At 35.2% G+C, this 15,439-nt stretch overlaps 1 protein-coding gene across 2 annotated transcripts in view; it reads left to right on the top strand.

Annotated features, from left to right (window-relative positions):
* NELL2 (neural EGFL like 2) overlaps nt 1-15,439 on the top strand; it is a 131,776-nt gene that overhangs the window by 38,286 nt on the left and 78,051 nt on the right. For both annotated transcript variants that reach the window (XM_056799013.1, XM_007503882.2), the window contains exon 10: nt 14,993-15,084. In XM_056799013.1, the coding sequence (XP_056654991.1) occupies nt 14,993-15,084 (92 nt within the window). The remainder of the gene's footprint in view (nt 1-14,992; nt 15,085-15,439) is intronic.

Raw genomic sequence — 15,439 nt, 5'->3', positions numbered from 1 at the left:
AAAAATATATGCTTTGATCTGCATTCTGATTCCAACAATTCTTTCTCTTGAAGTGGATAGCATTCTTTGTTATAAGTCCTTCAGAATTGTCCCGGATCGTTGTATTACTGAGAGTAGCTAAGTCTTTCACAATTGATCAACCCACAATATTGCTGTTACTGTGTATAATGTTTTTCTGGTACTGTTTATTTCACTTTGCATCAGTTCATATAAGTCTTTCCATCTTTTTTTCTGAAATTATCCTGTTCATCATTTCTTATAGCACAATAGTATTCCATCACCAGCACATATCATAATTTGCTCAGCCATTTCTCAATTGATGGACATCTCCTTGATTTCTAATTCTTTGTCACCACAAAAAGAGCTGCTATAAATATTTTTGTAAAAGTAGGTCCTTTCTTCACTTAAAACAATAACAACTCTGAGATATAGGCCTTTGGGCATAGTTCCAAGTTGCTTTCCAGATTGGTTGGATCAGTTCATCCATTTTTGCCACATCCCCTCCAACATTTATCATTTCCCTTTATTGCTATATTGGCCACTCTTCTAGGTGCCAGCTGCTAATTGAGAGTTATTTTAACTTGCATTTCTCTAATCAAGAGTGATTTAGAACATTTTTTCATATGATTATTGATAGTGTTGGTTTCATTTGCAAACTGCTTATTTATATACTTGGACCATTTGTCAATTGGTGAATGGCTTGTATTCTTATAAATTTGATTTAGTTGTCTATGGATTTGATAAATTAGACCATTATCAGAGAAATTTGTTACAATTTTCCCCTAAAGTAGGGTTTTAAAATATTCTATTTTTGCTCTATTTGGGAAATTTATATTTTTATAAATATTCATAAATTTCATTTAGAGTTTCCATTTTGTTAGCATTTTTGGGGTGAAATGTCAGCTAATAGTTTATACTACTTCTTTTTGTAAGTTGTGAATTTATATATTTTCTTTTTGATAATGATAATTTAGTTTTCTTCTTTCTTTTTAAAAGTCAAGTTAGTTTATGGATTATCTAACTTGTATTTTTAAAAATCAGCTCCTTTTATTATTTCAATAGGATATTTTTTTAAGCTGTCAGTGTTATTCATCTAACTTTTAATTTTCAGGATTTTTGTTTTGCCTTTTAAATTATCTTTTTTTTTGAAGTTGTCCACACTATTATGGTGGTAGTTCCTAAATATTTGTGGCCCTTACTGAGGCTTCTTCATATCTAAAGTTCTTTTGGGCTCCTTCCTGTGTTTTATTCTAGACAATGGAAATTCTGAATTTTGGGTTTGACTTTCTCAAGAGTTTTCTTTTATAGTTTTCTTCTAGGATCAATGAATTCTTTTTATTTTCACTTTGCCTTCTGGGTCTAAGAAATGTGTGCATTTTTTATGATTTGTTTAAAAAGAATATCTTTGCCCTTTTTTTGGTTATGGCTTTTAGATATTTCAATGATTTTTAAGCTACCTCTTTTTAATCTCTTTTCCAAGCCAATGATTTTTGATAATAGATATTGTACATAACCTTATTTTCTCCTATTTTTTCAATCTTTTTATTTTGTTTTAACATTTTATATTGTCTTACACAGTCGTTAATTTCTATTTGTTCCATTTACATTTTCAAGGAGTATGTCCTAACATGGATGAGGTTTTCTTTCCCTTTTTTTGCTAAATTGTTAATTCTTTTCCTGAATCTTTTCTCCATAACTCTCATTTATTTAACATTTGTTTCTTCTAATATTAAAATTTTATCTGTAAATTTATTTTACCACTTTTTAAAAAGTCTTACTTTGTTTCTTCTTGGTATTCTTGTTGAATTTCTACCTCACATATATTTTTCTTTGAGACTTTCTTGTAGGAATAATTCAGTTCTGGTTTTGTGTCAATGTTCTTGTTATAATAATATTTCTTTATGTTGGAATTATTTCAAAGATTTGGACTTTATATTAGGTCTGAGCTTTGTACACTTCTTGAAGGAGTGTCTGGGTCTTTTTTTTTTAGTATGATCTTTATATTTTTATTTTTTAATAATATTTTATTTGATCATTTCCAAGCATTATTCATTAAAGACAAAGATAATTTTCTTTTCCTCCCCCCCCCTCCATAGCCGACACATGATTCCACTGGGTATCACATGTGTTCTTGATTCGAACCCTTTGCCATGTTGTTAGTATTTGCATTAGAGTGTTCGTTTAGAGTCTCTCCTCTGTCATGTCCCCTCAACCGCTGTAGTCAGACATTTGCTTTTCCTCGGTATTTCTATTCCCACAGTTTGTTCTCTGCTTATAGATAATGTTTTTTTTTTTCCTAGATCCCTGCAGATTGTTCAGGGACATTACACTGCCACTAATGGAGAAGTCCATTACATTCGATTATACCACAGTGTATTAGTCTCTGTGTACAATGTTCTCCTGGTTCTGCTCCTCTTGCTCTGCATCACTTCCTGGAGGTCGTTCCAGTCTCCATGGAATTCCTCCACTTTATTATTCGTTTTTGCACAATAGTATTCCATCACCAACATATACCATAATTTGTTCCGCCATTCCCCAATTGATGGGAATCCCCTCGTTTTCCAATTTTTGGCCACCACAAAGAGTGCAGGTATGAATATTCTTGTACAAGTCTTTTTCCCCATTATCTCTTTGGGGTACAGACCCAGCAGTGCTATGGCTGGATCAAAGGGTAGATGTTCTTTTATCACCCTTTGGGCATAGTTCCAAATTGCCCTCCAGAATGATTGGATCATTTCACAACTCCACCAGCAATGAATTAATGTCCCTACTTTGCCACATCCCCTCCAGCATCCATTACTTTCCTTTGCTGTCATGTTAGTCAATCTACTAGGTATGAGGTGATACCTCAGAGTTGTTTTGATTTGCATCTCTCTGATTATAAGAGATTTAGAACACTTCTTCATGTGCTTATTAATAGTTTTGATTTCTTTATCTGAGAATTGCCTATCCATGTCCCTTGCCCATTTATCAATTGGAGGATGGCTTGATTTTTTGTACAATTGATTTAGCTCTTTATAAATTTGAGTAATTAAACCTTTGTCAGAGGTTTCTATGAAGATTTTTTCCCAATTTGTTGTTTCCCTTCTGATTTTAGTTACATTTGTTTTGTTTGTACAAAAGCTTTTTAATTTGATGTAGTCAAAATTATTTATTTTACATTTTGTGATTCTTTCTATATCTTGCTTGGTTTTAAAGTCTTTCCCCTCCCAAAGGTCTGACATGTATACTATTTTGTGTTTACCCAATTTACTTATGGTTTCCTTCTTTATGTTTAAGTCATTCACCCATTTTGAATTTATCTTGGTGTAGGGTGTGAGGTGTTGATCAATTCCTAATCTCTCCCACACTGTCTTCCAATTTTCCCAACAGTTTTTATCAAATAGTGGATTTTTGTCCCAAAAGCTGGGATCTTTAGGTTTATTGTATACTGTCTTGCTAAGGTCGCTTGCCCCCAGTCTATTCCACTGATCCTCCTTTCTGTCTCTTAGCCAGTACCAAATTGTTTTGATGACTGCTGCTTTGTAATATAGTTTGAGGTCTGGGACTGCAAGGCCCCCATCATTTGTGGTTTTTTTTTCCATTATTTCCCTGGATATCCTTGATCCTTTGTTACTCCAAATGAACTTTGTTATGGTTTTTTCTAAGTCACTAAAATTTTTTGGGGGGAGTTCAATGGGTATGGCACTAAATAGATAAATAAGTTTGGGTAGGATGTTCATTTTTATTATTTTGGCTCGTCCTATCCATGAGCAGTAAATGTTTTTCCAATTTCTCAAGTCTAGTTTTAGTTGTGTGAAGAGTGTTTTGTAGTTGTGTTCATATAGTTCCTGTGTTTGTCTCGGGAGATGGATTCCTAGGTATTTTATTTTGTCTAAGGTGATTTTGAATGGGATTTCTCTTTCTAGTTTTTGCTGCTGAGCTGTGTTGGAGATATATAGAAATGCTGATGACTTATGCGGGTTTATTTTGTATCCTGCAACTTTGCTAAAGTTGTTGATTATTTCAATTAGCTTTTTGGTTGAATCTCTAGGATTCTTTAAGTAGACCATCATGTCATCCACAAAGATAACTTGGTCTCCTCCTTGCCTATTTTGATGCCTTCAATTTCTTTTTCTTCTCTAATTGCTAATGCTAGTGTTTCTAGTACAATGTCAAATAGTAGAGGTGATAATGGGCATCCTTGTTTCACTCCTGATTTTATTGGGAAAGCATCTAGTTTATCCCCATTGCAGATGATATTAGCTGATGGTTTTAGATATATACTGTTTAATATTTTTAGGAACGATCCTTCTATTCCTATGCTTTTTAGTGTTTTTAATAGGAATGGATGTTGTATTTTATCAAAGGCTTTTTCTGCGTCTATTGAGATAATCATGTGGTTCTTGTTGGTTTGTTTGTTGATGTGGTCAATTATGTGGATGGTTTTCCTAATATTGAACCAGCCCTGCATCCTTGGTATAAATCCTACTTGATCATGGTGGATGACCCTTCTCATCACTTGCTGGAGTCTTTTTGCTAGTATCCTATTTAAGATTTTTGCATCTATATTCATTAGGGAGATTGGTCTATAATTTTCTTTCTCTGTTTTTGACCTGCCTGGTTTTGGAATCAGTACCATGTTTGTGTCATAAAAGGAGTTCAGTAGAACTCCCTCTTTGCTTATTATGTCAAATAGTTTGTATAGTATTGGGATTAACTGTTCTCTGAATGCTTGATAGAATTCACTGGTGAATCCATCAGGCCCTGGGGATTTTTTCTTAGGAAGTTCTTTGATGGCCTGTTGGATTTCATTTTTTGATATGGGATTATTTAAGAATTCTATTTCTTCTTCTGTTAGTCTAGGCAATTTGTATTTTTGTATATAATTCATCCATATCACTGAAATTGGTGTATTTATTGCCATATAATTGGGCAAAGTAATTTTTAATGATTACCTTAATTTCCTCTTCATTGGAGGTGATGTCCCCCTTTTCATCTTTGATGTTGTTAATTTGCTTTTCTTCCTTCCTTTTTTAAATTAGATTGACCAGTACTTTGTCTATTTTGTTTGTTTTTTCAAAGTACCAGCTTCTTCTCTTATTTATTAAATCAATAGTTCTATCACTTTCGATTTTATTAATTTCTCCCTTAATTTTTAGGATTTCTAGTTTGGTTTTCTGCTGGGGGGGTTTAATTTGATCACTTTCGAGTTTTTTTATTTGCATTTCCAATAGATTTATCTCTGCTCTCCCTAGTTTGTTAATATATGCACTCAGGGATATGAATTTACCTCTGATTACTGCTTTGGGTGCATCCCAAAAGGTTTGAAAGGATGTCTTGCCATTGTCATTTTCCTCGATGAAATTATTAATTGTTTCTATGATTTCTTCTCTAACTAAACAATTTTGGAGTATCATATTGTTTAATTTCCAATTAGTTTTTAATTTGGTTTTCCATGTACCTTTACTGATCATTATTTTTATTCCTTGTGATCTGAAAAGGCTGCATTTGTTATTTCTGCTTTTCTGCATTTATATGCCATGTTTCTGTGACCTAATGTATGGTCAATTTTTGTGAATGTGCCATGTGGTGCTGAGAAGAAGGTGTATTCCTTTTTATCCCTATTTATTTTTCTCCATATGTCTATTAATTCTAATTTTTCTAAGATTTCATTCACTTCTTTTACCTCTTTCTTATTTATTTTTTTATTTGATTTATCTAAATTTGATAATGGTTCAAGTCTCCCACTAATATGGTTTTACTGTCTATTTCTTCCTTCAATTCTCCTAGTTTCTCCATTAGAAATTTGGGTGCTATATTACTTGGTGCATACATGTTGATTAGTGATATTTCCTCATTATCTAAGGTCCCTTTTAACAAAATATAATTACCTTCCCTATCCCTTTTGATCAGGTCTATTTTTGCTTTGGCTTTATCAGATATCATGATTGCCACTCCTGCCTTCTTTCTGTCAGTTTAGGCCCAGGAGGTCTTACTCCATCCTTTAATTCTGACCTTGTGGGTGTCTACCCACTTCATTTGTGTTTCTTGAAGACAACATATGGTAGGGTTTTGGATTCTAATCCATTCTGCTATTCGTCTACATTTTATGGGTGAGTTCATCCCATTCACGTTCAAAGTTATATTTGTCACTTGTGGACTCCCTGGCATTTTGATATCCTTCCCTAATTTTAACCTTTCTTCTTCCGCTCTACATTTTAATCCAGTGATTTACTTTAAATCAGTCCCCCTTGTTCCCTCCCTTGAGATGTTACCCTTTCTAGTCCCTCCCTTTTTGTTTCCTCCCCCTCCCCCCCTCTTCTTCCCTCCCTTTTTTGTGTTCCCTCCCCTCTACCCCCCTTGGTTTTCCCTTCTCCCTACCCTTGTTGGGTAAGATAGAATTCAATATCCCAATGGATGTGGATGTTTTTCCCTCTCAGAGTTGATTTCTCTTAGAGTAAGGTTTAAGTAAAAACTCTCTTCCTCTCCTTCTTATAGGAGTTTTCTTCCCCTCCCCTTCCCATGTGAATCTTTGTGTGAAAAAGATTATTCTATTTGGTTTTTCTTTTCCCCCTATTTACACATTATGTTTTCCCCATGTGTAATACATAGATTGATACAAATGTAGTCCTTATAGAAGAGAGTTTGAGTAAAAGAAGAAGATAACATTTTTCTCCTTTTCCCTTTCCTTCATATTTACCTTTTCAGGTATTCCATGCTCTTTGTTTTTGATATCAAAGTTTCCACAGAGCTCTGGTCTTTTCTTTGCAAAAAACTTGGAAGTCTTCTATTTTGTTGAATGCCCATACTTTCCCTTGGAAGTTTATAGTCAGTTTTGATGGATAGCTGATTCTTGATTGAAGGCCCAGCTCTCTTGCCTTTCTGAAAATCATGTTCCATGCCTTACAGTCATTCAGAGTGGAACTTGCAAGGTCTTGTGTGTCCCTGATTGGCATTCCTTTATATCTAAATTGTCTTTTTCTGGCTTCTTGTAAGATTTTTTCTTTTGCTTGAAAGCTTTGGAATTTGACAATTACATTCCTGGGAGTTGTCTTTTGGGGATTTAGTGTAGAGGGTGTTCCGTGAACTCTTTCAGTGTCTGTATTGCCCTCTTGTTGTAGGATCTCTGGGCAATTTTCTTTGATTATATCTTGTATTACGATGTCGAGTTTGCTGTTTATTTCTGGATTTTCTGGTAGTCCAATTATTCTTAAATTGTCTCTTCTCCCTCTGTTTTCCAAGTCTATGACCTTGTCAGTGAGATATTTTATGTTCTCTTCTAATTTCTTGGTCTTTTGGTTTTGCTTTATTTATTCTTGCTCGTCTTCTAGTTGCCTAATTCTGACCTTTAAAGCCTGGTTTTCCTTTTCAGTTTGGTCAAACTCGTTTTGTGGATGAGTGAATTTCTTTTGCATTATTTCCCACTTTTCCTCCCAGAAGGCTTCCATCTTTTTGATCATTTCCAATTCAAATTCTTCATGGGATTGTGGAGAGTTTCCATTTCCTTTGGGAGGTTTTGGAGCATTTGCTTGTGTTTCCTCTTCTATCTCCTCTGTAATTTGTATTTTTGCTCCATAAAATGTGTCCAAAGTCGCCTCCTTCTTCTCGTTTTTCTTGGAGTTTTGAGGCTTTTGTGCTTCTGTGGAGTTTGCCATCTCTATCTGAGTGGGGAGTTCTAGCTTTTATTATCTCTGTCTGGTGTTCAGAGGCTTTAGCCCTAGGCCAATTTTCTGTTCTATGCAGTTGTTGTTCTGTCTTCCCAGGGAAGCCAGGAATTGCTGGTGTTTCGGTGTTACTGCCGTCCTCAGTTCCCTCCTGATGCTTCTCCGTTGCCTTACTTCCATGCTCTGATGCTGGCTTGGTACTCTCCGTGAGGTGTTTCTATGCCTTTGCCGGCCAGAAGACCCTGCACTCTGAGGGGGGGAGGGGAGCGGCTTCCTGGAGCCCCGAGGTCTCCTGATAGGATTAACTTCCACTGGGTTGAACTGAGTATGCCCTGAGGCAGGGACCTTCTGTGAGACTCGGATGGAAGGATTCAACCAAGGGGCTACAGGCTCCCCCCTTCTCTCTCTGTTTCCCTGCTGTCTGTGTTGGTGCCCCTGCAATTGAGTCAGGTTGTTTTCAGGAAGCAGCCTTCAGAATAGCCGGCCCTGAGGCTCTGAGGTTTCCTCTGCTGCCTTGGACTTAGAGCTCTGGGTTGGGGGGATGGGTCCTGGGACCTTCCTTCTGCCTACCCCTTAGGTCTGAGTGATCTCGGGTTCTGGCTTTTGGGGGGCTTTTGTACCTTTTGATCCAGGTCCAGGAGGAGGGTCCCCAGGGTCTATACTGTTGTTTGTTTTGAATTTCGGTGCCCTAGGAGCATATAGTTTGAGATCGGTAAGGAAGGGTTTCTGGAGATCTGAACTTTAGCTTTCTCTAAGCCACCATCTTGACCAGAAGTCTAGTCCTGCGTCTTTTTTAAGTACTGTTTTGTATTCTTTTGGGTCTTGTTGCTACTTTTTCTGGTTATTGAATGTTGTGTGTTTTTCAAGCATCACATGGACAGCTTGGGCTTAGGAACTGTAATATTTCACTATGTCAAAAGAGCTCTGATGTAGGGTGACTACACTTTTTTTTTTATCTTTGTCTCTGATTTGTAACTGAGCAGCACAATTGTAGGCTTTCTCCTAGTTGAAGTTCCAGGAGATTATTGGTGGTAATATTCCCTATTATTTATCTGGGTGGTTCTTTGGGTTTGGATTTCTGCCCTGAATTATTTCTTCCTGTCTACCTTTGCTGACTTGGGTATCCATCATTTCCTCTACCTGTTCATTTGAAAGTTCCACTATTTCTCCTATTTGCAATAGGAGGTTGCATTGAATAATAAAAAGGCTTCTTCCATTCCATTCTATGAAATTATTTTGTAAATGAGCAAGTCACAAAGTCAATAAATAACTTCATGTTTGCATAATTTCCATTAGTATGGTAATTTGTGAGTCCTTCAAATTCTCAAGTTTGTCAGCAGAATTCTCTTTCCTTGATGCTTGCAGTAGTATCTTGCTGGACATTTAAAAACACTAGAATTAGTACTAATCAGTTCTAATATATTAGTGAGGGTATAAGAGGATATTGGAGGGTAAATATAAATATGTCACAGAAATTTCCTGACTTGTCTCATCTGCCTTAACATTATTGGTCTTATTTACACAGTCTTCTCAGCCTTTCATCTTTCTGCTTCATATCCTTAAAATGTCTTCATTTTTTGAGAACTCTTACCTTCTGTCTTAGAATCAATGCTAAGTATCAGCTCCTAGACAGAAGAGTGGTAAGTGTTTAAGTAACTAGCCCAGGGCCACATAGCTAGGAAGTGTCTGAGGTTAGATTTGAACCCAGGACCTCCCATTTCCAGACCTGGCTCTCTATCCACTTAGTTAGTCTTTCAATATAGAGAAAGGGAAAGAGTGAAGATCTCCCTTCTCAAAGTGGGGTTCAGGAGAGACAACTGATGTTTAGGGTTGGCTCAGAGAGAGGAGAGGGGGTTTGAAGATTTTCCCCCTTCTGCCTTCCCTCTTTAGCTAAGGCTACTCTCCCAAATTCTTCTGTCCCTCTTGTTCCCCCTCCACTACTCGAGACCACAGGGTCTCCCCTTGATCTGTTCACTCACACTTGATTCATAGGTTTGGGAAAAGATAACTATTTTAATGTCAACTCATCCAGGATAATATAAAGGAATAACTAGCAGGGAAAGAAAGGGGGAGGAAAGTGGGGAAAAGGGGGTCCCTGTCTCTATCTAAACCCTTTCCTCTCCCTCCTTGAGTTTGGGGGGAACTCAGCCTTGGCAGCCTGAGGCCCCTGAGAGAAAGTCAGGTTGACTCACCCTGGGTTTGACCCTTTGGTTCAGACTGAGGGCAACAGGAGCTGAAGTAAAGTTGGTTAGAGATTTTAAAATGTCTTTCTCAGGTTTCCTCTTCAATAGTCTTTTTGATTGGGAAATGTTGGGGGGAAAGATTTCCAGTCACAGACAGGAAAAAGTGAGTAACCCTCAGGAGAAAATCTTTTTCAATCTTCTCTCTTCAGCTTCTCCCAAATGAGAGACCAACTCCTCTTCCAGCCAGAATCTTCTCCTCCTCCAGATTCCAAACTCCTGGGGCCCCTCCCCCATTGAGTTGATCAGTTCCACACACTCTTCAGCCTGGCACTTTTTCTTTAGTGCCAGCCTCTGTCACAGCACATTACAAGTGATTTACCCCATTTCTCTCCAACTTCTTTTGAAGTAATTATTCAAATTCTTACATTTTGTGCAGTCCAATTATTTTTCTTTTTTAAAATAAGTTTTATTGGCTATTGGTTTTATATTGTGAAAATTTCTCCTAGTAGTCCCTTCTTGTCTCACAGAATGCCTTTCCATAATTTTAGTAAAAGAAAAGAAAAAGATGAAGAGACCAAAAAATCAGCAAAACAATACATTTTTTTAGAAGCCTAGAAACAAATTTCCCACCTTTGCAAAGGAATGAGATAGAAGTAGTTTCTTGTAGTTCTTCTTTGGGGTAATGCATATTCTTTGTTGTTCTGCAACATTTATTTTATTTTGTGTGTGTGGTGGTTATTCTTTCCATCTAAATTTCTATAGTCATTGTGTATATTGTTTTCCTGACTCTACTTACTTTACTCTGCATCTTTCCATTCTTCTCTGTGTTCATCACATTCATAATTTCTTACAGCATAATAACATTCCATTATATTCCTATGCCAGTTTGTTTAACCATTCCCCAATAAATAAGTATTTATTTAGTTTCCAATTATATGCTATCCCCAAAAAAATGCTGCTTGAAATATTTTGGTAACTATGGAGATTCTTCTAACATTGATTCAAATTTGCTTTCCAAAATGGTTATACTGATTCACAACTCCACAAGCCTTGTGCTACTGAATATATTTTTCCACACATCCTTTAACATTGAATATTCTCATCTTTTGCAATCCTTTGCCAACTTTGTATGTGTCAGGTAAAATTTTAGCATTATTTTGATTTAGATTTTTCTTGTTAATGATTTGAGCATTTTCCTATGTTTGCTAATAGTTTTAATTATATTTTTGAGAATTGTTTGTTAATATCCATTGACCACTTATGTATTTGGGAATGGTTTTTTGTTATCTCTATATCTCTCTGAATCAGTGCACATATTAAAATAATTTATATATGTATGAGTCTGTTATATATATTTTATATAAATATGTTTATGTTTAAATATATTTATAGAAATATATTTTATTTACTTGGGAAAAATAACTTTATATTTAAATATTTATATTAAATTATATTCATGTAAAATATATTTGAACACTCATAGAAAACATATTTCTGTTATGTCTTTATAAATTGTCTATATTTTTATATATTCATCATTTCATCCACTTTGACATAATTATTAATTATTTCTATGGTTTTCTCTTTAATTCACTCATTATTTAGGATTTTATTGTTTATTCCATTTGGATCTATATCTTGTTTGTGTTCCTTGAATTGGTTACAATTTTTATTATATGATAATTTGTAAAGATAGTTTTTACTATTTCTATTTTTTTTACATTTACATGAAATATCTCTATATCCTGTAACATGGTCAATTTTCACAAAAGTTCCATGTGTGTAAGAAATGTATATATTCTTTAGCATTTCCATTTAGAAGACATCAGCAGAATTTTAACTCCAATTTCTCCAGTAATTTAATTATCCATTGCTCTTTTGCATCAGTTTCTTCATTTTTAAAATGGAGATGATAATTACTCCTACCTCATAGGGTTTCTGTGAAGATCAAATGAGATTATATTTACAAAGTACTTAGCACAGTATCAAGAACAAAATAGGTATTTAATAATATTAGTTTATGGACCAGGGCAAGTCACTTACCCTCTATCTGCCTCAGTTTCTTCAAGTGCAAAATGAGGATATTAATAGCATCTGCTCCCCAGTCTTGCAAATATAAAAGAAGGAACCTTTAATATTCATATCTCAAAGTTAGTCAAATAAGTAGAAAAGTCTTTATTTGACCATAGGAACAATAGGAGTGATAAAGTCAGAATTTCACTTTAGGAAAATTTCTTTGGCATGGATGTATTACAAAAGGAATAAACAAGAGATAAGGACATTAAGTAATCAGCTATTGTAGTAGTCCAGTGGTGGTAAGGGCCGGTAGCTATGTCTTTAGAGAGAAGGAGATAGATATGTGAAGAATAAATCACAAGATTTGGAAACTAATTGATTATATGGATTGTATAGAATGAGAAGTCAAAAATAAAGTTGTAAACTTGGGTGACTAGAAGAATGATAGTGTCTGCAAGACCAAATAGGGAAATGTAGGGATTAGGAAATCAGTTTGGGGGAAAAGATGAATTTAGCTTTGAACGTATTTCAAAATGTAGTATCTCCATCCAGTTCAAACTATCTAGTAGGCAATTGGAGATATGGGACCACAACTTAGGAGACAGAGTAAGGTTAAATATATAGATAGGAATTATCTGCATAGAGATAATAAATAAACCCATGAAAGTTAGAGCTCATTAAGAGACAGAGAATATAGGGAGAGAATAGAAGGTCTAAGAAAGAGCCTTGGTATGCAGCCACAGTTACATGGCATGATCAGCCAGCAAAGAAGAGTAAGGTATTTTCAGATAGCTAGAAGAAGAACCAAAAGAGGGAAGACATGTCTTGAAGAAAAGGTGGTGAGTAGTGTAAAATGGTGCAGAGAAGTTGAGAAAAGGCAATCAGAATTGGTATAGAAATGCCAAATCATTGGTAATTTGAAGAAAGAAGACTTTCTGGTGAGTGATGATATTGGAAGCCAGATTGCAAAATGTTGATAGTGAAAGAAGTGAATTTGATGATTGTAGACAACTTAAAAAAAATGTGTTAGATTGGGAAAAGGTGAAGAGATAATGGAACAATAGTTGGAAGGGAGTGGCATTGAGTTACAAAGAGCTATATAAAACTCAAGGAAAGGAGCATATTTAGTTATGAGGGCAATGGGAATGGAGGAAGGGAAAAGATAGGATTTTCACAGCCAGATATTGGTAACATGGGAGAGGGGAGAGAAAGGAACCATTTCAGAAATTCTTTAGATTTAAATGTGTTTGGGGGATGAGAAATATCCATTTGGTTTAAGTAGGGTGCATGGGTGGGTGTAGTACTGTTAGAAAACTGTAGATTTTAAAATTAATATGTGATACTCCAAGTATTATATTTAATAAGATTTATTAATAATACCTTGAAACAAAAAGGCTAGAGAAATAGAGAGAACTCACCCAGCCTCGCAGGTAGGGAAAAAGAGAGAGTGAGAGGGAGGAGTCACCAGAACTGAAATACAAACATGAACATGCAAAGTGGTGGAGAAGGAAAAGGGATGCTGGGAGATGAAAAAGAATTCTGGGAGATGGAGTCCAAGGGTATAGTAATTTTTTCTAATTATACAATATTAGAGTGGTGCAAATTTGCTAAGAGTCTTAATACCAGGATAAAGTTTGAGAGTACAGAGCCTGTCCCCCTCCCCATGGGAGTAGGGAGCCATCATAATGTTTTTGAATGAATGATAAAATATATTTTCTTCAATATAAATTTATGAGTTGGGATCCACCTGCATTATAATGCAGGCCAACTTATCAGTGATTGAATAAACCATTCAATTATCACTGCTTCAATTAATTTAATTAACATGAATACCTCTCTGAGAAACAGTTACCTCTAGTAAGTAATTGAGTCCTATAATAAATCTTTTGATAAGTTCACTATTTCTCCATCCCGGCTGCACTTATTTTGAACTTTTAAAACTTCTCCATCATGCCTTTATGCCAGCATCTCCACCTCTCTATCCCCAATTTTTCATGTTCCTTCAGGTGTTTTTAGAGTATAAAATCCTTCTGTGCAAAGACTACCTTCCTATTTTGAACTTAAATTCCCAGTTCTTAGCACAATGCTTGGCATATTAAGAAGGCACATAATAAATGTTTACCAACTGCTCCTGCCTAATAATTATGTAGGAACTAAGAGTGACAAATCTGTAATCAGATTGGAAGGATTGAAATGGCATTGAAAGAAATGGCTTGGATAAAACAATCAAGTTCGGAATCCTCTGTTCTAATAGCAGGCTAGCCAAGTGGTCCAATAATATCAGCAAAACTCCTGAAAGGCAATAGCTGGGGGGAGGGGGAGAAGGGAGGAAGGTGGAGTACAGAATCTTTGTTTCCTTTCCCCTACCTTGACTGGAGGATGAGCTTGTGAATTTTAGAAGGTCAGAAGATCTGGACTTCCCATCAGTGTCTGAGGATAAACTTGACCTGATGAAGAAAGCAGCTTTGGAACTTTACAAGGAGCCCAGAAGAAGATAATATCTAAAATGAATTTCATGAGTTCTACACAAAGGAAGCAATCAAAAGATAAGAATTTGTCTCTTCTGCTTTGTGAGCTCTCTAAACTTGAGCTCAGTATGCCACCAATTTGGAAGGGAAGGGGATTGTTTTACTAACTGCTTTGGAAACATTAATTTAAATAGCTAATTAGGACTAACTGACTAATTGATATCATCTGGGAGCATATTGTTGGATTCTCATGAGTAGTATTACTGGAAAACCCTCCTGCTCCCCAGAGTTACATCTAGAAACCTGAGGGAAGAAAGTGGTCAACCATCTACTAAGGTTCCAATAAATGGAAGAGATCATAGAAGTTCCTCATTATAAAAGACCCTTATTTTACAATTAAGGAAACTGAGACCTACAGAAGTAAAGTGACTTGCCTAGGTTACATAGGTAATAAGTGGCAGTAGGGATTTGAATTAAGATGCCATGACTACAAATTCAGTAGTCTAAATTCTTGTGTCTGAGAACCTTATTTTAAGGAGCAGTTGGCATGAATTACAGTCAGTACAAATCCTTGAAAAGTGATGAATAAATATGAAGTGTCATTATAAATTTATTTTGAAAGTTTTGAACTATTTTTGTTCACTGAATTTTCTGTTTTTATTTGTTTTTAATCTTGAAGCAATATGCCATTTTCAAGGAAGAACTTACTTTGAAGGAGAGAAAAAACCAATCTATTCCTCTTCTGGAGTTTGTGTTCTCTATGAATGCAAGGTAAGGATATACCTGGACAATTAACATTTTCTTAATAATTTATGTAAAATAATTATTCATAAGACATTAATTGCAAAGATTTAAAATGTCACCAGTGTATTAAAAACTAGAAATGTTAATTATTATGTATGTTTCTATTGTCCAAATTATTTAAAAATCTATTGACTCCTCAATGATACTATCATATTAAATTTGAACAAAATGTGATTTTTTAAATGTGATCATTGAAAGTATTATACTGTATTTGATATATAACATCAATTCACTTGTGTTGTTGCTTTCCTCTTATTATTAGTGATTCATAGCTTTCTTTTATGTGGTTGATAGTAATTATTCATTTGAGAATTTTTTCATA

Source organism: Monodelphis domestica, chromosome 5, assembly GCF_027887165.1.
Source record: "Monodelphis domestica isolate mMonDom1 chromosome 5, mMonDom1.pri, whole genome shotgun sequence".
NCBI lineage: Eukaryota > Metazoa > Chordata > Mammalia > Didelphimorphia > Didelphidae > Monodelphis > Monodelphis domestica.
Note: the sequence above shows the minus strand (reverse complement) of the source record. Positions and strands in the feature narration are given on the sequence as shown.